Below are 26211 nucleotides of genomic sequence, written 5' to 3' on the forward strand. Positions count from 1 at the left end.
CTCAAAACTGATTATGGATTACAATAGGCTGTAAAATCAAATTAATCAACTCTTCATCGTTAAACTTCAAAATCTACAAACTAATTATAAATACATAGAACTAATTTTCTTCAGGGTTTATAACAATTGCAGAACTAGGGCTACAAAAGTTAACTTTTACAAAATCCAATAGCAGATTCAAGTTACAGAGCAGTAGATTCTCTTCTGCTTTTTAAAAAAGTTAAGGTTAAAGTTAGTCATCAGTAAACTTCAATACATTCAAAACTCCGCTGCCCATCTACTCACCCACTCCCCGATCCGTGACCATATCACCCCCGTCCTTTACAAGCTCCACTGGTTCCCCATCCCCCAGAGAATCCAGTACAAAATCCTCCTCATGACCTACAAAGCCCTCCATAACCTGGCCCCATCCTACCTGACTGACCTCCTTCACAGGCACACTCCCACCTGCACCCTCCGCTCTGCTGCTGCCAATCTCCTGTCCCCCCCCATCCGGACCAAACTCAGATCCTGGGGGGACAGGGCTTTCTCCATCGCTGCTCCCACCCTATGGAACTCACTACCCCAAACCGTCAGAGACTCCTCCTCACTCACCACATTCAAAACATCACTGAAGACTCACCTGTTCAGCACTGCCTTCAACCACTGACCGTCACCTCACCTTCTGTCTCCTTTTTCTATTCGTTTACTTATTTATCTATTTATTTACTTCTCTATGTTCTAGTAATCCCTGTAAAGCGTCTTTGAGTGTTTGAAAAGCGCTATATAAATGTAATGCATTATTATTATTAAGGTTATGAACCAATAAGATTAGTTATTTACACACAAACGATATCAGAATTTGTTACAGAATTTCTGCAGCATTACATAGAACAATGGTCAATTGCTATTCAACCACAAAGTGATATGAAACAGCTGTTTGTGGGAACATTCATTTGGAATTATGCAACCACAGATCCAGGACCAATTAATCTAGGGTTTTTTTGTGAGTGCTATTAAGGTTTCTGGGATTTTGAGGCACTTTCAATGCTCTTACTATAAATTCAAAATTTGGGTTATTTACCCAATTCATTATGAAACATGAAAAGCTTTTGAAGATATGTATTTAAACATCTTTTCCAAACTAGTTTGAAGATGTATTTGTACAAACTTTATGACCGTGCTGGTGCAAAATTTGTTTGGACTGGTGTAATTGCCAGAATGTGATGACCATGCATGCTAAGGATCAGAATAATGCATCCACATCATTACATCTTAGCATGTTAAACTGCAATGGCAATTGCCAAGTAGTTAAAGTTGAATTCAAATATATATCCGATAATTACTATTTTGCCAACCACATCACATAGTTCCTTATGGCTTTCATGGCTATGCTGAAATGATCATTGACTAGATACTACCATTTCAATGTTTACTATAATACCAAATTAAGCATAATCACAACACAGAGCTCCTTCCAAAACACAATTCAGAATAATAATGAAACATTTGCTACATGCTACCCCAGGATAGTACTTTAAAAACTGTAAAGATGTTAGGAGCTTTCAATGTTTCCTATTAGCTTTGTGAATCTGGATAAGAATCCAGTTCAATTATATTCTTAACTTGTTGCCAAAAGAAAATTATGGTTATCCAGAGGCTGCGGTGTGAATGCAGCAGGAGAGTAACATTTAGACCATGTCTGGTCTCTGCAAAAGGCCTATTGGATTAAAATGTAGGGAAAGATATTAGTCATTTTAGCAACCACCAAATGCGATGCACATTTAAAAAATATTAATGAGACGAAAGTTGTGTAATTATCAGAGCTCTAAATAAGGCAAAAAAGGTAACATGTAGAGGCCAACAGATATTTAAATATGAAAAGGAAAGCAACTTTGGGTAAGAAACATTTCCTTGGGAAGCTTCCCATGGAAACTACGGTTGCTTTACGAAAGGATGGTAAAGACATATTAGCAATATGTACATTGTTGAGATTGGCATTGATAAATATAATGAAGCACTGCAGTACAACATCTTTCAAAACACTGACATTATCAGGGTTTGAAACAGAATATATTTTAATATATCCAGATCTGTCTACTGGATTGCTTTCCAGTATCAATGCTAAAACCTTTCTATTCAACATTGGATGACATTTAAGTTTATTTTCTCTGATCATTACCTCTTTTCCAAGTTTCCTTTTGTGCACAAATAACTGAATATTATAGGAATGGGTGACGTTTCCGGTCAAGACCTTTCTTCAGACTGATGTCAAGGGATTGGACGGTAGAGATAAAATGTCGCCGGAGACAGTAAGACTGGTCGGAGAACTGGGAAGGAGGAGGGGATGGAGTGAGAGGGAAAGCAAGGGCTACTTGAAGTTAGAGAAGTCATTGTTCATACCGCTGCAGTGTAAGCTACCCAAATGAAATTTGAGGTGCTGTTCCTCCATTTTGCACTGGGCCTCGCTCTGACCATGGAGGAGGCAGAGGACAGAAAGGTCAGTGTGGGAATGGGAGGGGGAGTTAGTGTTGAGCAACCGGGAGATAAGGTAGGTTTAGGCGGATTGAGCGAAACTGCATTTTATCTCTGTACCGCCCACTCCCCTCACATCAGTCTGAAGAGCCTCGACCCGAAACATCATCCATTCCTTCTCTCCAGAGATGCTGCCTGTCCTGCTGAGTAACTCCAGCATTTTGAATCTATCTTCGATTTAAAACAGCATCTGCAGTTCTTTCCTACACTGAATATTATAGGAGATTGCACTGGAGGTCAAGCAGGTAAAAATATCATTAATGATCGTTGGTTTTAGCTTAAATTCAGAAAACTCTGTGCAATTCCCAGGTGACATTTGTCGTGAATGTCAGCAGTTCATTGTGGGAGATCGCACAACAGGGCTTATCCTATTTGCATTGAACATTTCAAAACAACAGGTATAATTTCAGGACCAGTTCAACACCTTTCCCCTTCTCTAATTCAGCAGACCATGATAAACTATGAGAATAAACTTTATTCTCAAATGACATCAATTAATCTAACACAGACCAGCGATGGAATGTTCTGCCCGTTCAGCTCGTGAATACGGCATACTGCATCAATTAAAAATCAATAGAGAATAGTTGAGGTAGAACATGATTTAATTATGTTTTATCAACTGGGAAGACACTAAATTCATATGGAGACTGGCTGAATAGGGTACAGTTGTTCATCTCAGTACCAGCAACTGCACCCTATTCAAAGCCTACTTAATTTAGAAACCTGAAGATAAAAAGTAGGTAGATTGAAATAATTTAGAAGCAGGAATTCTAGTTAGTTCTAATTAGTTAAAAGAATGTCCAAATCAAAGATGAAAATTCATTAGCAAACAAGGCAGCAGTGCAGCAAACTTCACCAGTAACAGCAGGGACATTGTATTTAGCCTCCCAAGTATCGCAGAATCTGTTATTTGAATTGCATTACTTTAAAAAGAGCAATCTGGCAAAAGTTATGAATAATTAAAATAAAAGCAGTTGGATATGGCATGATCTTCAGAAATGTTGATGTGGCTCTACTTCCCATCAACTTTCCAAAATAACCTAAATGGACTAAGAAAGTAGAAAGCAAAATGATATTTAGCTATAAAAGTAGCCCACATTTTCCATAACACAATGCTAGCATTTATTTTGAAAGGGCTTGTATACAAAAACTGAGATGTAATGCCGAGGCAATATAAGGTGCTGGAAAGGGCACATTTGGAATATTGTGAGCAATTTTGGGCACCATATCTGAGGAAGGGTGTGCTGGCACTGGAGTTTACAAAAAATGATCCCAGGAATGGGTAGGTTAACCTATGATGAGCGTTTGACGGCACGGTGTCTATATTCGCTGGAATTTAGAAGAGTGAGGGGGGACCTCATTGAAACATACAGAATAGTGAGCAGCTTGGATAGAGTGGATGTGGAGAGGATGCATCCATTAATGGGAGAGTCTAACACTAGAGGTCATAATCTCAGAATTAAAGGTAAGGATGTTCTTTTAGGAAGGAGATGAATTTCTTTAGTCAGAGGGTGGTGAATCTGGGGAATTCTTTTGCCACAGAAGACTGTGGAGGCTGGGTCAGTGGACATATTTAAGGCAGAGGTAGATTATTGATGAGTACGTTATGGGGAGAAGGCAGAAGAATGGGATTAGGAGGGAGAGATAGATCAGCATGATTGAATGGCTGCATAGACTTGATGGGGCAAATGGCCTAATTCTACACCTATCACTTATGATCTTATTATACTTTTTTTTAGTGTGTAGTTTCTACTATTTCCTTAAAGCTTATGTTGTCATTTTCAAGCCATTGCATTTTTAAAAAATAATTGCGAACACACCCTTTAAGAGTTTTCTGCACAGATTCAATGTTCTCAACATCTGAGACTCCATCAGAGCCATCTGGATAACACTTTAATATCTCTGTTGGCAAGATATTTATTTTAACTATGAACTATCATCCATTGCATTTGAAAGCACCCCAGTCACTTCTTCTTCTTCTCTCTCCATATCCAAATGCATACCTCAAGATATGGGGACATTTTCTTTCCAGCTGTTATCAGGCAACTGAACCATCCTATCAACATCTAGTGAGCCGTCCTGAGGTACTGTCTACCTCATCGGAGACCCTCAGACTACCTTTAATCAGACTTTATTGGACTTTACCTTGCACTGAAAGTTATTCCTCTTATCATTCTTCTGTACAACATGAACAGATCAATTGTAATCATGCACTTTCCGCTAACTGGTTAGCATGCAACAAAAAAGCTTTTTACTGTACCTCAGTACATGACATTACATTAAACTGAACTAAAAAAGCTTCTCAATGGATCTCTGATTTCCTGCACATTAGCTCACACCATCTCCCTATACTTGTGTGGGTAGAAGTGAAGATCCTCCTTTCAATCCCACGAGCTGCCATGTTTATTGGATCATGCTCTGAATTTTACTCTACCTTCAATGTGGTGCCACCAACATTCTCCCTTCCACTCTCAGCAAAAAGTGTTCCTTCTGATTTCCTAGTTTACTCATTTGCAATAATCTACTTGCGTAGGAAGGAACTGCAAATGCTGGTTATACACCGAAGATAGACACAAAATGCTAGAGTAACTCAGCAGGATAGGCAGCACCTCTGGAAAGGGAATGGGTGACTTTTCAGGTCGAGACCCTTCTTCAGACTGAGATTCAGGGGAGAGGGAGTCTAGAGATATGGACGGGTGACAATAAACAAACCTTGAACCTTGGTATGAAAATGACAGACGTTGATAAAGAAATGTAGAATGGCTCTGTCAGCTGAGGGGAAAGTGACAAGGAGGCATACGATCAGTAAAATTAATCAGAAGATAGTGAAACCAGCCAGAGAACTAGGGTGGGGGAGGGATGGAGAGAGAGGGAAAGCAAGGGTTACTTGAAGTTAGTGAAATCAATATTCATACCACTGGGTTGCACAAGCAAAATATGTGCTGTTCCTCCAATTTGCATTGGGCCTCACTCTGACAGTGGAGGTGGCCCAGGACAGAAAGAACAATGTGGGAATGGGAGGGGGAGTTAAAACATTTTGCAACCGGGAGATCACCTAGGCCGAATCAGACTGAGTGGAGGTGTTCAGCGAAACAATTGCTCAGCCTGCGCTTGGTCTCACCGATATATAGGAGTCCACAGCTGGAACATCGGATACTGATAAGGTTGGAGGATGCACAAGTGAACCTCTGCCTCACCTGAATGGACTGTCGGGAGTCCTTGGACAGTCGAGGGAGGAGGTTTAGGGACAGATGTTGCATCTCCTGAGGTTGCAGGAGAAAGTACCTGGGGACTTTCATCCATTCCCACTGAACAGGGACATAAATAGTAATTCATTTGTTGTATTTCCACTTAGGTTTATTGCTTTCGGTGCACACGATGTACTCTCCTCCAGATCAGAGAAATCAAGTTCGACTGGTTCACTGCTTTGCAAAACATCTTTGTGTGGTCCACAAATACAATTCTGAGCATCCAAATGCCTGTCTCCAAATCTTTGGAGCACCGACTTATGTTTTCAGCTTTTTACAATATTACAACAAATCCAGTCTCGCAGAATGGGATCGAGCCTTCCATCTAAATACTAAACTGTAACTAAGCAGGTTATACAGCTTTCAAGATTTCTACCGAGTTCACAAAGTAAAATGGCCTCAGTATCAAAATATTGCAGCCATGGAATGGCCAATGTCACCAATACTTTGCTGCCCATTTCCTTCTTCACTGAGTCACCTATTAACCCAGTGCATTCTAGCAAGGAAACACGTCGATGTTAAAATGTACATAATCTCAAATTTCACCCCCCCCCCCAAACAGATTTTGGAAAATATTGTAATTTTGGACAAAAAATTACAAAGCTCAATAAAAGGTTAACAGGGGGTAGTGGGGGCATCGGGAAAATAAATCTTCATGAAAATTGAGGGCGTTCTATCATACGCCCACCAGGCCAACTAAAATTAATTTAAAGTACTTATTAACTTTCCTTTATATATGATTTAATTCAATTAATTTGGGTACATTTAATTGTTTAAGTGTGTGCATTGGTGTTTCACTTTTTAGCATAGAAGTTTTATTCTTTTTCCAATGCCCAAGCCATTCACAAATATTAATGTCAGAATTTGGGCCATGGCCACACCAGCTGAAAAAGACAATGCGTATGGCAAAATCTAACACTTGCGTTCAAACAGACACAACATTACGCAGTTTCTCTAATCAGGAGGGAAGCAGCTCCCAGCAGACGATTCCACTTGCAGGCATGCTAGAAGAAACAGACGGATGCTCAAAAAGGCAGACGTCTGGGAATAACCAAAATGCGGGAGTAACTCAGCAAATCAGGCAGCATATCTGGAGATAGACACAAAAAGCTGAAGTAAATTAGCGGGTCAGACAGCATCTCTGGAGAAATGGAATAGGCCACATTTTGGGTCGAGACCAATCTTCAGACTGATTGAAGGGGTGGGGGGGGGGGGGGGAAGAAAAATGGGGAAAGGGAAGCTGGAGAGGTGGGAGTGGAGCATCTGGAAACATTGGGAAATTCATTGGTCAGTGGGACATCTCCTTCCTCACCCTTTTTTCTGGAGACAGTAATTATTTTAACAGATGTTATACATCACAAATTATTTCTCATTGAATGTACTAAAATAGTTACTTTTCTTTCTATCCAAAATATGCAGAGATAATATTAATAACCTTGGTGTCTGAAGTTGTTAATGTAGATACTGGACTTTTCTTATCCTTTGGAGTTCTTGCTTCTGGCGAGCTTTCAACAGATGAAAAGGAACTTGATAAGGAGCTGACACTTCTGTTAGCAAATGACTGTGCTCCTTCAGCTCGAACTAACCCCTTTGTCAGGTTCACCTCCCAGCATGATTTATCAGCCATTATATCTTTTAATACCACTACTGGAACTCTTCGTAGGAAGCGGATAGAAATAGGGCTGTCACTTTCAGATTTGTGCCTTTCCTTGGCCTTTGTCTCACTGCTGGTCTCTCCAGTTGCTGAATTTCCATAATTCATAGATTCAGAAGAATTAACTGTTGTTTTTAAGCTTTGTCTCAATGAGTTACATGCTTTTTCACAATCAACTTTTGTTTTCATACTTGGACATTTAGAAACCACCATTTTTATATTTGTGGTGTCTGCACTGTCCAAGACTTCGTTGCTAGAATCACATGTTAAATCAATAGTGGAATGAAGTTCACTGCTGTGCACCTTGGGCACGGATTTGCTCTTCCGAATGAAATTCAAGAAATTATCAAGTGGTCCTTTCCCATTTACAAGTGTGGAGGGAATGAGACCGCTATCCAAAGTCGCTGGATTTCCAGTTTGGCCATCCAAGTTTATTTTGCAGTCATTCTCAACATCCTCGCCAGAGCTATTCAGTTTGTCTGAAGTTAGTTGCACAGGTGAATTGGCAGATATTTTTAACCGCTTGGTATCATCAGTCTCGTCATTTTCAGGCTTTGGTACAGGATTGAGACGTTTGAAAGGTAATCGTGCTGCAACAAAAAATTACCAGCATTAAAATTAAGAAATAAGGAGTAACTTCTAACATTACAAAAAAAAATCTAGTTTCCTTTCCAATTCTAATTTTCATTCCCTTCAGGAAGTTAGTAATTCCTACCAGTTTGATTTTGTTGGTCAACCTTGGCAAACATAAAAAAAGAGTAACTCAGCCAGTCAGGCAGCATCTCTGGAGAATGTAGATAGGGAGCGTTTCGTGCCAGGACCCTTCTTCAGACCTCTGAAACTGCACCTACCCATGCTTGCCAGAGATGCTGCCTGATCTCCTGAGTCACTCAACTACTTTGTGTCTTCTTTTGCACCAGCATCTGCAGTTCCTTGTGACCACACTTGGGACACAATTGTTTTACTAGCTAACTTGAAATATTTTAATAAAATTTGCACACAAATCCATCAGCAATTGTAAGGGAATAATGTTCGTTGAGATATGGGAAATCCTTTCCGAATATTCAGATATAGAACGCTAAAATTAATGGGGGGGGGTTGGAGGATAAAAAAGAAAAATCACAGAATCTCTAACTACAATTTGTTCAGACTCCAGGAAGTGCCAGAAGATTGCTAACATTGATGTATTTTTATTTAAGGGCCGAATGGATAAACTGAAAAATTGTAGGCCACGTCACTCAACTTCAGAGTTGGACAATTTGTTGCAATCAAGTTTGATAGGGGGAGCAATACCTTGGCAGGCAGGTTTACCAGTGCTACACAGGTAGGTTGAAACTAGATTGGCTGGGAGGGGGTTCTTATACAGGACCAAGGCAGGTGAGGGGTTAGAAGATGGTATGGAGGTTGATGAGAGAAAGTAAAGGACAGAATAGGCAGGAGAAAAGCAGGGAGCGTGGAAGGAATGTTGGTTTAAATTGCACGTACTTCAATGCAAGAGGCCTGATGGGTACGTCAAATGAATTTAGGGCAGGGATAGGTATGAGCGATTGGGATGCTGCGGCCATTGCGTAAACCTGGATAAAAGAGGGACAGGGCTGGCAGCTCAATGTTCCAGGGTACAGGTGCCTCAGGAGAGACAGAGGCGTGGATAAAAGAGGAAGGGAGTTTGCGTTATTGGTTAAGGAGGCTGTCACGGCAGTGGTGGGGGTGACATCATGGATGGTTCGTCTAGTGAGGCTATATGGGTGGAGCTGAGGAACAAGATGGGGTGATCACCTTGTTGGAGATGTACTGCAGGCCCTCAAATAGTCCAGCAAGTTAGAAGAGCAAATGTACCAGAAAATTGAAGGCAGTAGTAGGTCTAAATAAAGTTGTCGTAGTGGGGGATTTTAAATTTCCCAACATTGATTGGGAATGTCATAGTACGGAAGGTTTAGACGGTGTGGAATTTGTAAAATGTGTTCAGGAGTTTCCTTCAGCAATATGTTGAGGACTCTACATGGGAGAGGGTAACGCTTGATCTAGTCTTGGGAAATTGAGAGGGGCAAGTGGATGATGTATTCGGGTGTGAGCCTTTTCGAACCAGCGCCCACTGTTCTATTTTGTTTAAGATAATTATGGATAGGGACCAAGCAGGCCCACGAGTTAAAATGGTACATTGGGGTAAGGCCAACTTTGAGTGTATGAGACAGGTACTCGTACATACAGTAGATTGGAGTAGGTTGTTTGATAGAAAACAAATCGTGCATCCCTGGAGGAGTTTTGGAACTTTGGAGTTCGGAAGATGCAGGATCTTTGCTTTCCAAAGAGGAAGAAAGATTCGAGGAGTAAGAGGCGACCGTGACTGACAAGAAAAGTCAAGAACAGCATAAAACTAAAGAAGGCATATAACGTTGCAAAGATCAGTGGAAAGCCAGAGGACTGGGAAGCTTTTAAAGAACAGAAGGTAACTAAAACGGCAATACAGAGATGAAATACAAAGGCAAGCTAGCTAATAATATAAAAGACGATAGCAAGAGTTGCTGCAGTTATATAAAGAGTAAGAAAGCAAGAGTGGACCGCTGGAAAATAATGCAGAAGTGATAATGGGGAATAAAGAAATGGCAGAGGAGTTGAATAACTTTGTTGCATCAGTCTTCACAGTGGAAGATACCAGCAATGTGCCTGAAATTCAAGAATCAGGGGATGAAAGTTAGTAGAGTGGCTATTACCAGTGAGAAGGTGCTTGGGAAAGGGCTGAAGGTGGATAAGTCACCTGGAGCGGGTGGCCTGCACCCTAGGGTTCTGAAAGAGGTGGCTTTGGAGATCGTGGAGGCACTGATAGTGATATTTCAAGAATCATTAGTCAGGAGTGGTGCCAGATGATTGGAAAATTGCCAACATTACCCCGCTGCACAAGAAGGGAGCAAAGTAGAATAGAGGGAACTATAGGCCAGTTACTCTGAGACTTCGGTGGATAGTAAACATGGTTTTGTACATGGGAGATGTTAAGCTCACAAATCCGATTGAGTTTTGTGAGGATGTGATCAAAAAGGTCAATGATGGCAGTGCTGCTTGATGTTGTATTCATGGATTTTAGTAAGGCATTTGATAAGGTTCCGCTTGGTCAGCTGCTCTGCAAGGTTGTAAATCTGTGGAATTCTCTGCCTCAAAAGGCAATGAAGGCCAATTCTCTGGATGCATTCAAGAGAGAGCTAGATAGAGTTCTTAATGATAGCAGAGTCAGGGGGTATGGGGAGAAGGCAGGAACGGGGTACTGAATGATCAGCCATGATCACATTGAATGGCGGTGCTGGCTCGAAGGGCCGAATGGCCTCCTCCTGCACCTATTGTCTATGTCGGTCACTCGTCTGTCTCCAGTCATGGAGATGGTGAGATCCAGAAACGGTAGGGAGGTGTCGGAGATAGTCCAAGTATATTTAAGAGCAGGATGGAAATTAGTGGTGAAATGTATTAGTGGTCTCACTAGGGCCCTGTACAACTGCAGAAGGACCTCTTTGCTCCTATACTCAACTCCTCTTGTCATAAAGGCCAACATGCCATTAGCTTTCTTCACTGCCTGCTGTACCTGCATGCTAACTTTAAGTGACTGATTTAACAAGGATACCCAGATCTCTTTGTACTTCCCCATTTCCTAACTTGACACCATTCAGATAATAATCTGCCTTCCTATTCTTACCACCAAAGTGGATAACCTCACATTTATCCACATTAAACTGCATCTGCCCACTCACACAACCTGTCCAAGTCACCCTGCATCCTCATAGCATCCTCCTCACAGTTCACACTGCCACCCAGCTTTGTGTCATCCGCAAATTTGATAATGTCACTTTTAATCCCTTCATCCAAGTCATTTATGTACATTGTAAATTGCTGCGGTCGCAGCACCGAGCCCTGCGGTACCCCACAAGTCACTGCCTGCCATTCTGAAAGGGAGCTGTTAATCCCTGCTCTTTGTTTCCTGTCTACCAACCAATTTTCTATCCATGTCAGCACCCTACCCCCAATACCATGTGTTCACTTTGCACCCAGACCATTCCTCCCCAGGTACTTTCCCCTGCAACCGGAGATGCAACACTGATCTCTATACCTCCTCCCTCACATCTCTCCAAACCCAGCAGTCCTTCCAGGTAAGACAGACGTTCACATGCACCCCCTCTAACCTCATCTACTGTATTTGGTGTTCCCGATGTGTCCTCCTTTACATCAGCAAGGCCAAGCCTCGACTTGCCGATTGCTTCACCGAACACTTGCGCAGGGTCTGCCAAGAATTACTGGATTGCCTGGTAGCTAACCATTTTAACTCCTCTCCCCATTCCCACACTGACATTTCTGTTCTGGGCCTCCTCCATTGCCAGAGTGAGGCCACACACAAACTGGAGGAACAGCATCTCATATTCTGCTTGGGTAGTTTACAACTAAACAGTATGAACATTGAATTCTCCAATTTTAGGTAACTAACCCACAAAACTATCCCTCCAACCTTCCCTGTGCTCCACATAGACTCATATCCATTTCCTCCCTTCCACCTCTATTCCTTTCTCTGGCTTCACAATTTGCAACTCTTCTATCCTTCTGTCACACCTTTTGACTTTCCCTCACCTGTATCCACCTATCACTCGACAGGCATTGTCTGCAGAGATATAAAATGCAATACCGTCAATATCAGCAGCCCAGAACTGACAAACAACTTCAGGATCACTGTAAAGGTGCCAGAGGTTTTCATACCAACAGATAGTGGATAATAACACCTCTGGGGACACCAGGTGTAAGGAGAGGAATAAAAGTTATGAAATAGACTTCAAAGATTTCAGAAAATGAATCAAATGTTCTATTGAATTAAACAACCAGTCATTACCGACCCCGAAAGGACTGTAACAAAGCTCAAAAGACCATTTTATAATTTATTATATGAACTTAAAGAAATGCAAATATAGTGTAATAATTAAGTTACCTTGGACTAGTTTCTTCGCTGGATTCGCTGCTTTCAATTTGCATTCCTCCATTGCTGCAAAGGAAAGAAAAAGTTACTTAGTTTACCTTATAGGACTTGGTAATACAATCCCTACTGTAATTGGCACCTTCTTAATCTCTTGAGTGGGGTTAGGGGTAAAGACTTCATTGGGGTCATCAGGTGGGCACCCTCCTTCCTTGGCGTTTCGTTGATAGGCCCACGACACCTCCAGAGGGCTCACCAGCGATACCTGGCGTCCCAGGTACGCTCCCCTCCATTTTTACCCCTGTTGCTGGTCATTTTGCAGCCCAGGACCTGATTGTGCCTCCATGTGTAGCGGCCATGTGAAAGACTAGTTTTGCAACCAGTGAGGATGTGCCTTAATGTTGCTGGGGTTTGGTAGAGAGAACATGATGGATCTTCTCCAAGCCACTGGTTCAGGTTCTTAGGTGTGGGAAGAACATTGTAGGTGGCTCTGATGATGAAGCTAAGGCAGCTTCCTTCCATCTCCCACAGATCCTTCCCACAGATGATGCTCCAGGTTTTCCCAGGTAGTCCACTGGCCCTGTTTAGACTGTGAGACCGCCTTTGCGCATCTCTCTGCCTCCTCTTGCTGACGGATCTCAGCAACTACCAGCTTTCTTCTCTGGGTGGATGTTGCCTTGTGCCATGTGGGTCGACTTGTCCCGAGTCCAATCCCACCTCTTCCCTGCTGCACCTGTCCTACAATGTATCTGTACCCGAGAGCAGATTTTGCTTGCTGTACAGATGGGGTCCACTTCCTCCCAGTTGCCAGTCTGGGAGCAGCCGCTCGTACTGCATCATCTTGAGACTCGGTCAGGGTCATGTCCAGCCTCACTTTGGTGCATTTGTATTCTGTGAGGCTAGAGACAGGCAATTCCAGAGCGCTGTGTCCATACAAGCCGATATTGCTGAGGCAACGCGGGAGTCCAAGCCACTTCTTGATGTATGAACTGACTGTTCTCTCTAAATGGAGAGAATGGCTGCCTAAATGGAGAAATGGCGAAGAAACTAGGAGTTTCTCTGACAAGAGAGTATCAGAAAACTTATACTTGAAGCCAAGAATGAAAAGGTAAAGCCGAAAAAAACCTCGCAAGGGACGGTTCATGTTCATTAAAATAGATGCCACCACTCGTCACAGAATTAACTATTTTGCCATCAATGCTTGATTTGTTGATGAAAACAATAAAATAGTAACTCGGACATTAGGAGTAAAGGACACCAAGGCACACCATGACAACATTTATCTCCAGAACTTAGAGGAAGAAATTTTGAAAGATTTTGAAATTAAGACCAGATTCTATGCATCGTCACTCATAATGCTTCAAATATGCTAAGCACAATAGAAAAGATTAATATAGTTGAAGAAAAAGTCACCACTGAAAGGGAGATCTCTGATGCGGGTTATGAAACTGAAATAGCAGAATGATGAAACTTTACATGATATATTGGTGAGGAGGCATCTCAGCTCTGTCTAATCCAACATATGCGTTGTGCTGTACATACATTGCAACTAGCAATAAGAGATGGATTGAAAGAACACCATCCAGCTACTCTGATAGGTAAGGGGAGGCAAGTAGCCACAGCAGCCAGGACCTCTAAAATTGTTGCTCTCCTCTAGAGACGTGCAGGAAAGGGAGCTATTTTGGACCAAGCAACTCACTGGGGCAGCACATATATGATGGTTAAGCGTTTGCTTGATCTAAAACCCTTTCTAGAAGACTTTGATAGTTCCAAGGTCTTACTGACTGAAAGTCAATGGAGGGAGGTATCACAATTAGAAGCTCTGCTTGCTCACCTTTATGCAGTCACCAAAAAGCTGCAAGCAGAGGATTTAACTCCTGGTACATCAATGAAGAAAAGAGAGGGTCTGCTACTTGAAAATCAGATCTTGTTGGCTGCTGTCTAGGTAGATTCAATGAACTGAACCTTGTTGACCGAAGATCAAATTGCTAAAGCAAAAGAGGCACTCTGTGATGTTCCAGTTCGGATAAAAGGGTTACTACCTGAAAAGTCAGAAGAACCACAAAATGAAGATCACGGGAGTACCAAATCATCATCCTCTTCAAATGAAGTCAGATTTTGCAAAATATTTAAATAAAATTGAACAGTCGAGAGCACAGCATTCCCGTTTAAACGTGCGAATGCGATGGCAGCCTTTTGATGTTAAACTTATGGAATTTAAGCAAGATTTTCTTGGTGGTTTAAAATAAGTAGTGAAATATGATCACTCATCTAAACTTACAGTACAAGAAGTTACCCCTGCTTATCCAGAAATAGTAAAATTTGCCATTATGATAGTAACAACCATGCCAACAACTCAGGTCAGCGTGGAGAGGCTGTTCCCCGCACTGAAAATAATTAAATCAGATTTTAGGGCTTCAATGAAAGAGGGTCTGGCAGAAGCAATTCTGTTCCCAAGGACAAGTTATTAATAAACTTTAGGTATGTACATTTGTAGTAAACTTAACTACCTATGCATTTAGTTTTAATTTCAACTAAGTGGACCCGTTGGGTCCAAATCTCTCATGCGGGCCTCTCCTGGGGCAACCCTCCCCAATTGACGATCCCGCGGGCACGGTAACCCTCTCTAACTGACAAAGCCCATTGCTGGGCGGGGAGTGTCTCCCGGGGCCGTGGGCGGGGGACAGGGAAGGGGAGTGGGTGCCACTCACCTCGGCCGCATGCCGCCAGCGCTGCAGCATTACCTAGGGGTTGAAGTTGGAGTCAGAGACACAAGAAATCAAGGGATCAGAGTCAGAGTCGAGTGTTTTGGGTATCGACTCCACAACCCTGGAAAGAAGACAGACAAAAAATGCTGGAGGCACTCAGCAGTGCAAGCAGCATTTCTGGAGACAAGAAATGGGTGACATTTTGGGTCGAGACCCTTCTTCAGACCCTAATCCCAATGTTATTCTAGAACTGTTTAATATCTGGTAGCTTAACAAAATACTGCAAATATTTAGGATGACATTGGCTTGACTTTAATTCTTAATTACAGAAGCAAGCACAGAATCTACAGTATACTTTGTGAAAAGAAGTTTGAATGACACACACCATAGCCTACAATGACAGAAAAGCAGAAATGTGATTTGAAAAGGCTCAAACATGGAGGAGGGGATTAGAACATTAAAAAATATTATCAAGTAGCGTGTTGCAAAGCAGTACCTCTGATTTACGAATTACCTTTCCCATGTGAACAATGGCACAGTGTGCTCGCACCCATTACACAAGGGCTACCATCAAGTACAAAAGGCAGAATTGCACCCCAGTGAGATGTTTTAAATCTCAACTGATCATTGACGGAAAAGTAATACGCAGCAGGCTGATAAAACACACAGATGAGTGTTCACGATTCTAATTTAAACACTAAGTAGTTTCACAGGAACTAGCAAAATCGTCCAAAATGTCAGAATAGGCTGGTTTGTGTTTTGAACTGGGCTGTGTTCAATATTCTCTGCAATTTCTTGCAGTCTATGGCAGCCAAACCAAGCTGAGAAGCATCAAGATTCTTCCTATTGTGCATTTGGTGAAATTGGTAAGAGTCAATGGAGATATTAAATTTCCTTAACCTCCTGAGGAAGTAGAGGTGTTGGAATGTTTTCTTGTGGTTGGATGCAGGGAAGAGTTTCAGATAAGAAAAGGGGGAGTAAAATGTAAACCCAGAGAGGGGGGGGGGGGGATGTGGGTTGATGGGATGGGGAAGGGGAAAAGGCAGGATAAAATAAAACGTGAGACTCAGAATGGTGGCGGGAGAAATGTCACATCTCTTTTTCCCCCTTCCCTGACACCTCTTTGTCTCCTTTTTACCCGTAGCCATTTACTCCACCTACCTGCCAATCACAACTCTTCAGCAGTATCACTTGCTAGGCTTTGCTCACCCCTACCTATCTACCATTTCTATCCCATCCAAAACCTCTGTCCATCCCCTCCACAGATGCTTCCTGACCAAGAGTTCCCCCTGCAATTTGTTAAGATTTCAGCATCTGCAGTTTCTTGTGACTCCAAGCAATTGAGTCATACAGCATGGAAACAGCCCCTTCGGCCCAACTACCCACAAAGATGCCAATCAACACATCTCATTCATTTGTTGTACTCCACACTCACCTTCCTTGGCAAACTACCCACAAATTGTTTTCCAATACAAGCCCATCCACTTCCTTTGATCCTCTTTACCATTAACTTAGACCAGCTGGGTACATGGCCAGTTAACCTCTCAACACATCTTTGGGATATGGGAGGAAATTGGAACATTTGGAGAACACTGGTACAGTCATGCAGAGAATGTGCAAAACCGACACAAACCAGCAGCAGTCAGATCGAACCCAGTCCCTGAAGCTGAGGCAATAATAATAATATATTCCTTTATTCGTCCCACACCGGGGAAATTTAGAGTGTTACAGCAGCAAAGTGGATAGCAAGAGATCATTCATTATAAATAAAAGTAAAGACAAGGATAAATTGTATTCCTTAGCTGTTACTGTTGACTCGTCTGCTGGGAACAATGCTGGTTGTGCAGTCTCACAGCAGCGGGGGGTGAAGGAGTCCTTCACGCACTTGGGGTGAAGGAGTCTGTCACTGAAGGAGCTACTCAGTGCAATAGCAATGCTTCACAAGACAATTGTGCTGCAACCTAAGTAACGTGTACATTTCTGGTCACAATCCTTTTTTTTGGGGGGGGGGGGAGGGAGTGATAGCCACGAGTAAGAATTTTGCTACGATTGGTGAATTGTGTAAGATGGAGATTATTTCAGGAACGGAGCAGATGGGACCGTTAAGGTGCAAAAAATAATAATTTCAGGGGAAGATAAAAACAACTGAGGTGTTTTTGTCAATAAAAGGATCAAACATCGGGGCCCATTTGATTTTAAGTAATTGGTAGTTGGATTAGAATGGTGACGAGGAAAATTATTTCACGCACTTAACATGATGTAAAACTTGCAGAAGGAAAGTGTGATGATGGCAGAAACCTTCATTATGTCTAAACAGTACGTGGGTATGTACCTAAAGAGCCATGACCTGCATGGCAATGAGCTTTGTACGAGAAGATGGGATTAAGTTGTTTAATTTTTTTTTCAACTCTTGTACATCAGAATATTTGTGATATTCTGCATTTTGTTATGGACATAATTAGTTTTTCTTTCCTTATTTTTGAAGCTTCAAATGCACCAGACTACCCCAGCTACCCAATTATTGTCATCAACATTTCAGGCTCTCAAGAAAGCAGCCAAAATAATCAAGGGCCACTTGCAGGGAACTCTCTCTTTTCCTTTAGGGCAGAAAATACAAAGTTTTGAAAGCATATTCAATAACAGCTTATTCACCACCATTACCAGTGTCTTGAATGGCCATCTTAAATGTTAGGGAGGGATTTCTCCAATTTTCCGCAGTGCAGCCCTTGCATTTTGTTTTAATTTGCAGTGTGTATTTTCACTTTTGCACTCTCTGACATACTCACATATGGTAGGATTTGCTAGGATAGAGTATAAATCTTGGTATGCAAAACAATGTTGGTACATGTTCCAATAATGAACCAATAACAATTTAAAAAAACAGTACCCTATCTCCCTTAACACAACTTAATATTCAACTATGTATATTCCCTTGACTTGCTCCATCTCAATCCATTATTTCACTTGTTTGGATTAAGTTCCATCTACTACCTTTTTACCCAACTGACCAGGTCATTGAGGTTTCCCTGAAATTTAAAGTTTTATCACCCTCTCTTAAAAAACATTTTTTTATTATCTACAAACTTATTACTTTTAGGTATGTGATTAATATATTACAAAATTGGTCTGTGCATTAGCCCTGGTCATAAAGCATACTTGTCAATCATTACCGTTTTGCTTCCTGCCACGGTCTATTGTTTTTTTAAGACAACTCCGCCACGTCCAATCTTGACGCTTAAGAAGTAGCTTTGTGCAGCTGTTTTTCAAATTTTATGATGGATAGAGAAATATGAAAACTGTCAGAACCTGCATAATACATTTTTTAATGTGTAAGAAGGAACTGTAGATACTGGTTTAAACCGAGGATAGACGCAAAAAGCTGGAGTAACTCAACGGGAATGCCCATTCCTTCTATCCAAAGATGCTGCCTGTCCCGCTGAGTTACTCCAGCTTTTTGTGTCTACCTATAATTTTTAATGCGGTCTGTCGATTAGCAAGATGGAACATGTGATATCACTGCACAAATATTCACAAAGGGTTAAGTTTCCCCCAATGAAATACTGCTCGTACGAGACCAAATGCAGCAGGTATACTCGAATTTAGCACGAATAAAGTTGAACATCAAATTGCACGAGTCAACTTTTTCTTCCAAAAGTTGAAATATCACTCTTAATGTATCAGATTTCCACGTGATTTAACAAAAAAATAGCACTCCCTCTACCGAAGCACCAAACAGAAGAAAGAGTTCCACAAACTGAGGAATACCTCCGGAGATAATGAAAATTCGATTAGAGAAAAGAAACATGTCAACAATACCAATTCAAAATGCAGTCTAACGGTATCACAAGTTTCAGCAACCTCGGTCGTAAACCAACTAGCCATTCAAACCATGTGTTTTTTTGTAAAAAGCCAATGGTTTCAAGCGATTGATCGTTGCTGGATTGAATCGCAGTCCCAGGCTCGCTCTCCCGCCTTTCTGCGGCTCAGCAGCTGAGTGCAAGTGACTGGGGCCAAAGTGAACTTCCCGGCAGCGCCTTAAAAACATCTTTCATTTCTTTCAGAAGTTGCCGTGGAATAAAGCGCGTCCATCCGTTCCCGGACCCTGCTCGGCCAGAGCCGGCACGGAGCGAGGCCGCTCAGGTGTTTCTCTGCCCTGTCAATGCCGGGGCAGGCCGGGGCCTAGGCTAGGACCAACCGCGGCCTCACTCACACGGGCCCTCATTCCCCGCTCCTCCTCCCCCTCTCTCTCACTCTCCCTCTCTCTCTCTCTCTCTCTCACACACACACTCTCTCTCTCTCTCTCCCACCTCGGCTCTCTCCCGCCGCTTTGTCAGCGGCCGCTTGTTCGTGTCCTGGTCTCGGGATCTGAAGCATCTCCGGCGCGGTGCCTCCCGCCGGCTTGTTGTTGGTGGAGGAGCCCGGCCGCTGCCTCCCTCTCCCCGCCTCCTGCCGCCAGCACTCGGCTCCCGCGCTCCCCTCCCCCCGCTCCCGCTCAGCGCGCGCCCCTGGAGTCTATTCCCGCGCGCTCCAACCACCAACCCGCGCTGCGCGGCCCCTGCTCCAGCCCCGCCCCCGCGCGGTCCCGCCGCCCCTCGCCCCGCCCCCGCGCGTTCCCGCAGCGCGGCCCTGGCCCCGCCCCCGCGCGTTCCCGCCGCCCTCGCCCCGCCCCCAGCCGTTCGCTGGCATTTGGCGGGAAGCGCCAGCAAGCCTTTGCTCACTGCGCATTAACTGGCGCCTCCCGCGGGGGGAGGGGATCTGCCGCAATGTCACGGCAATATTTCCACGGGGGTAGGGGAGGGTAAAGGGAAGGGAAGGGGAGAGGAGAGGAAGGGGAGGAGGGGGGAGGAGAGGAAGGGGAGGAGGGGGAGGGGGGAGGAGAGGAGGGGGGAGGAGAGGAAGGGGAGGAGGGGGGAGGGGGAGGAGAGGAAGGGGAGGAGAGGGGGAGGGGGAGGAGAGGAAGGGGAGGAGGGGGAGGAGAGGAAGGGGAGGAGGGGGGAGGAGAGGAAGGGGAGGAGGGGGGAGGGGGAGGAGAGGAAGGGGAGGAGGGGGGAGGGGGAGGAGAGGAAGGGGAGGCGGGGGGAGGGGGAGGAGAGGAAGGGGAGGAGGGGGGAGGGGAGGAGGGGGAGGAGAGGGAGGAGGGGGAGGGGGAGGAGAGGAAGGGGAGGAGGGGGGAGGAGGGGAGGAGGGGGGAGGGGGAGGAGAGGAAGGGGAGGAGGGGGGAGGAGAGGAAGGGGAGGAGGGGGGAGGGGGAGGAGAGGAAGGGGAGGAGGGGGGAGGGGGAGGAGAGGAAGGGGAGGAGGGGGGAGGGGGAGGAGAGGAAGGGGAGGAGGGGGGAGGGGGAGGAGGGGGGAGGGGAGAGGAGAGGAAGGGGAGGAGGGGGGAGGGGAAGGAGGGGGGAGGGGAGAGGAGAGGAAGGGGAGGAGGGGGGAGGAGAGGAGGGGGGAGGGGGAGGAGAGGGGGGGGAGGGGAAGGAGGGGGGAGGGGAGAGGAGAGGAAGGGGAGGAGGGGGGAGGAGAGGAAGGGGGGGAGGGGAGGGGAGAGGAGAGGAAGGGGAGGAGGGGAGAGGAAGGGGAGGAGGGGGGAGGGGGAGGAAGGGGAGGGGAAGGGGGGAGGAGGGGAGGGGCAGCCACAGAAAGGCTGGATTGATCTTTGGTTTAAACAATACAATACAATATATCTTTATTGTTATTGTACAGGGGTACAACGAGATTGGAAACCAAACTAGAGGACAATAGACAATAGATGCAGGAGGAGGCCACTCGGTCCTTCGAGCCAGCATGTGTATAAGAAAATAACTGCAGATGCTGGTACAAATCCAAGGTATTTATTCAAAAAATGCTGGAGTAACTCAGCCGGTCAGGCGTGATGCTGCCTGACCTGCTGAGTTACTCCAGAATTTTGTGAATAAATACCCGCCATTCAATGTGATCATGGCTGATCATTCTCAATCAGTACCCCGTTCCTGCCTTCTCCCCATACCCCCTGACTATCCTTAAGAGCTCTATCTAGCTCTCTCTTGAAAGCATTCAGAGAATTGGCCTCCACTGCCTACTGAGGCAGAGAATTCCACAGATTTACAACTCTGAGTGAAAACGTTTTTCCTCATCTCAGGAGCAAGATAGACCACGACTCTAAAAACCTTAGTTCGTAATGGGTACATTTCAACGCCATTTTAGTAAGCAGACTGTGTGTGAGACTGGGCAGTGTTCACAACTCTGGGATTTCTTCGTATATAAAATGTTTGCAAACAATTATTATAGTTTCACACTAGGGCGTCAGAGATGTCCTCATTCTTCAGGAAACGGGGCTTCCCCTCTTCCATTATAGATGAGGCTCTCACTAGGGTCTCTTCTACATCCCGCAGCTCCGCTCTTGCTCCCCCTCCCCCCACTCGTAACAAGGACAGAATCCCCCACGTTCTCACCTTCCACCCCACCAGCCAGCGTATCCAACAAATCATCCGCCAACATTTCCGTCACCTACAACGGGACCCCACCACTGGCCATATCTTCCCATCCCCTCCCCTTTCTGCGTTCCGCAGAGACCGTTCTCTCCGTAACTCCCTGGTCCACTCGTCCCTTCCTACCCAAACCACCCCATCCTCGGGCACTTTCCCCTGCAACCGCACGAGATGCAACACCTGTCCCATTACCTCCCCCCTCAACTCCATCCAAGGACCCAAACAGTCTTTCCAGGTGAGACAGAGGTTCACCTGCACCTCCTCCAACCTCATCTATTGCATCCGCTGCTCCAGATGTCAACTTATTTACATCGGCGAAACCAAACGCAGGCTCGGCGATCGCTTCGCTCAACACCTGCGCTCGGTCCGCATTGGCCAAACTGATCTCCCGGTGGCCGAGCACTTCAACTCCCCCTCCCATTCCCAGTCTGACCTTTCTGTCATGGGCCTCCTCCAGTGCCATAGTGAGGCCACCGGAAATTGGAGGAACAGCACCTCATATTTCGCCTGGGCAGCTTTGCAGCCCAGTGGTATGAACATCGACTTCTCCAACTTTAGATAGTTCCTCTCTCCCTCTCTTCCCCTCCCCCTTCCCAGATCTCAAGAAGGGTCTCGAAACGTCACCCATTCCTTCTCTCCTGAGATGCTGCCTGACCTGCTGAGTTACTCCAGCACTTTGTGAATAAATGCCTTCGATTTGTACCAGCATCTGCAGTTATTTTCTTATATTTAATGAACTGTTCTTCTTTGCTTTCCCTGTTAATTTTAATTTCAACTTCGCTAGCTGTATCTCATTTTGTTTTATTTTTAAATGTCATGGAAGCAGAGATTAGGCATTTGCAAACAATAGAACTCTACTGTATCCACAATATAATTGAAAAGACATTTAACTTTATACTTAGAGCCAAGAAAATTTGAATTGGTGAATTGATGTTAAAAACCCTTGACAGCCACTAAAATGGCCAATGCTGTCTGACGTGGTACAGAAGCATGAATCCAATTCAAATAAACACAGTGGTGGAATAAATCACCAGGTCAGGCAGCATCTCTGCAGAAAATGGATGGGTGATGTTTCAGGTTGGGACCCTTCTTCAGACAAGGGGGGGAAGGTGAAGAGCTGGTATAAATCAGGACCTGATCTTTTCATTGGTTCACTGATATGCGAAACAGTGCAACCCTGTATATCTCGCACACAAAATGATGTAAATCTTACCACGAATGACAGAAATAAAAAGTGTTATCCTTGTTTATGAAATTCAATTTTGAATAATTTAAAATTGAGGGGGTTGGTGCAATATAGTGCTCACCCACAAATGTGTCGTTATGAGATATTCACATTTGAAAAATCCATAAATCACAAAAACCCAAAAAACTATGTTATTTGACCAACTTATCGTTTGAATTTAAATATGAAATTTCTACAGGTTGTAGGGTTGTGGGTAAGGATTATGTTAATGCATGTAACTCATTTTTCAAGATCACTGTTCTCACATACATTTCATTAGAGCCTACCCATACACATTCACAATCAGTGACATCAAACTTATTTCCAGAAATCCTAATATTATGAATAAAATAACTGAACACATGTCAAGATATTTTTTCATTCTTTTCATTCTATATTAATGTAATAAAATGTAATGCATACATACCTACACTTGTGGAGATGAGGAACGCAGAGCCAGATCTATCTTATTTGTTTGCTTGGGCCACACTGATACAGAAGTGATAGCTTTAGGCACGAATAATGTACATTACCACCATAGTTTAGTTTTGAATTTAACATTTAATTGAGGGGGTCGGTGCAATATAGTGCCATCCCTCACTTTTGTGAAAAATTAGTTACAGGCATTAACACGATCCTGGTGGAGGTGAAATTAAAATTAACAGAGAAAGCAAAGACGAACAGTTCATTAAATATGATCAATTGGCCTGATACAGACAGAGTGGATCTCTAGTGCAAACATTCAATCAGTAACATCCAAAGTTTAAAGATCACGGAGCAGCAACTCTTCAAAAAACAGTTATAAATGTCAACTATCAACTTATCCAAGAAGTTGAACAAAAATAATTGATGGCAAACATTTTATGTACAAAGAAATCTCAAAGAGTTGTGAACATTGCCCAGTCTAGCACACAGAGTCTGCTTACTAAAATGGCGCTGAAATGTACCCATGACCTGCTACGGTTTTTAGTCGAGTGGTCTATCTTGCTCCTCTAGTAACTTTGGTCTGAATAAACCTACTTTTGTTACATTTTAAAAACAATTTAACTAATAAACCTTAATAAATGCGCCCCCCCTCCCCGAGGACCAGTGTGCCCCGCGCCTGACCTTCCTCCCGTGGTGCAGCGCGAAGCAGAGGCGGCCGCAAGATGGCCGCCGTTGCTGCCGCTCCCCGCCGAGCTGCAGAAAAGGCTTCGGCTCCACTCCCGGTCCGCAAGAGAAATGGGGCTGAGGTCAGTGCCTACTCCCTGTCCACTCTCGCCCACCCACGGCCCCGGGAGACACTCCCCGCCCGGCAACGGGTCCATGGCGGTGCAGGCTCGAAGGGCCTAATGGCCTACTCCTGCACCTATTTTCTATGTTTCTATGTTTCTATGTAACATATGCAACTTGCTCGGTCAACCGTGTCGAATGACCTTACGCGAGCGACTGTAAAGTGTCGTCCTCTGCCGTGTGTGCCACTTAAACGTCCAGACAAGATGAGAGGAGATGATCGACCATCATTATGTCAAAACAATCCTTCTCGGCAGCATGCCCGATATAGGTCTTCCTGGGCGCACGGGACACGGTGTCGGCCAGGTGCATGTCCTTGCCGGGTTTGTAAATTAGCGTCATGTCGTATTTCTGGAGACGCAGTAGCATCCGTTGCCGTCTTGCCGGGGCCGCATGGAGTGGTTTGTTCAATATAGAAATCAGTAGTTGGTGATCAGTCTCCACCATGGCAGTCCTGCCGAAAATGTAGTCATTTCACTTTTCGCACGCGAAAACAACCGCCAACAGTTCGTTCTCGATTTGTGCGTTGCGTGTCTCCGCGTCCATCATGGTCCTTGAGGCATAAACAATGGGCTGGCCATCCTGCAGGCATGCAGCGCCGAGGCTGTACTGGGATGCGTCACAGGTCAGCGTAACTGGTCGATTGACGTCAAAATATGCCAGGGTGGGAGGACACGACATCAGGTGTGTGAGAGCATCAAAAGCTCACACAAGAAGATGGCGGCGCTGCCCTAGCAGCTGCGGCTTACCTGCAGTCCGTTTGTCTTTGTGTTTTTGTTGTTTTTTTTGTCTTAATTGTAGTTGTGATGTGGTGTTTTTGTGTTTGTGTACTATGTGTGTATGTGGGGGGGAGGGGGGGGAACTGTAACATTGTAAATAGGTGTCCCTTCCGAACGGAGACCCGACCTTTGTTTTCTGGGCCGTGTCTCCGTTCCTGCTGCGGCCTACCATCGGCCAAACTCCTGGAGCTGGCGGCCTCCAGGGCTCTGGTTCGCAGAGCCCGCGGATCGGACTGACCACCACCGGAGCCGGCCGTCCTCGGAGGCTGCTGGAGGAGCTGCGACTCGCCTTAGGCTCGGGCCGCGTGGATGCCGACATCGGGAGCTCCAGCAGCGGCAGCGTGTTCGCCCGCCCCGGATTGCGGGGCTTGGGTCGGCCCGCCGCGGATATTTCACCGTCCGGTGCGGCCTGAAATAGGCCACGGAATTTTCTCTGCTCGGCGGGGGCTTCAATGTCGGGAGCCCCGACCGCCCCGACTTGCAGCGGGGCTTGGGTCGGCCCGTTGCGGACATTTCACCGTCCGGCGCAGCCTGGAACATGGCAACGACAACAGCCTGACCGCAGGAGAAGACGGCAGGGGAAGAGAAAAGACATTCTGGCCTTCCATCACAGTGAGGAGGGGACTGGAGGAGACTCACTGTGATGGATGTTTCTTTTTGGGGGGTTTTGTGTTGGTTGGGGTTGTGTAATTTGCTTATTTTATTGCTCTTATTGTTGGACTGTGGGTGACGAAATTTTGTCCAAAAAACTTGTTTTTTGGATGACAAATAAAGATATCTTGAATCTTGAATCTTGAATCTTGAATCTTGAATCTTGAATCTACGTCCATGCAATGTCTTTGTGAGTTAGCTGTCGCAGTGGAGCGGAGATTTCGCTAAATTGTAGAATAAACTTGCCAAGATAGTTCACCATGCCCAGGAACCTCTGCAGGCTGGCGACATTAGTCGGTACTGCCATCTCGCTGATGGCTGCTGTCTTCTCAGGATCAGCCTTGAGGCCCTCGCTGATGAAAACATGTCCCACATAGTTCACCTTGTTGACATGGAACCTGCACTTGTTGGGGTTGAGTTTCAAGTGTACCTCCCTGGCACAATCGAGTACCTTCCTTATGTTGACATCGTGCTCCTTACCCACCATGATAATGTCATCAACGACAATCACACAGGGCGGCCACCTCCTCCATGGTGCACATGGGGTGATGAGGTCTCTTGAGTGCAATGTTTAAATCCCTTGGGTTGATGCATATACGTATCTTCTGCTTGTTCTTCTTGTGGCGGCCACCAGGACACCCAGTCAGTGGGCTCCATAACAGGAGTAATAACTCCCAGAGCTTCCATCCTGTCGAGCTCTGTCTTAACCCGGTCTCACATGGCAACTGGGATGCAATGAGCAGGGCGGACCACTAGTCTCA

At 44.8% G+C, this 26211-nt stretch overlaps 1 protein-coding gene across 3 annotated transcripts in view; it reads right to left on the minus strand.

Moving 5' to 3' along the window:
• The window catches only part of chaf1a (chromatin assembly factor 1, subunit A (p150)), a 64294-nt gene extending 44768 nt beyond the window's left edge, over positions 1-19526 (minus strand). For 2 of the 3 annotated variants that reach the window (XM_078423927.1, XM_078423926.1), the window contains exons 1-3: positions 19371-19526; positions 12371-12424; positions 7198-8006 (exon numbers count right to left, since the gene is read on the minus strand). In XM_078423927.1, the coding sequence (XP_078280053.1) occupies positions 7198-8006; positions 12371-12424; positions 19371-19437 (930 nt within the window). In that variant the 5' untranslated portion in view covers positions 19438-19526. Of the gene's footprint in view, positions 1-7197; positions 8007-12370; positions 12425-14189; positions 14239-19370 lie in introns of those variants that run through there. The other variant, XM_078423928.1, reaches the window with a different exon arrangement.
• Positions 19527-26211: the final 6685 nt, after the last annotated feature.

This window comes from Rhinoraja longicauda, chromosome 28 (assembly GCF_053455715.1).
Source record: "Rhinoraja longicauda isolate Sanriku21f chromosome 28, sRhiLon1.1, whole genome shotgun sequence".
In the NCBI taxonomy this organism is placed as follows: domain Eukaryota; kingdom Metazoa; phylum Chordata; class Chondrichthyes; order Rajiformes; family Arhynchobatidae; genus Rhinoraja; species Rhinoraja longicauda.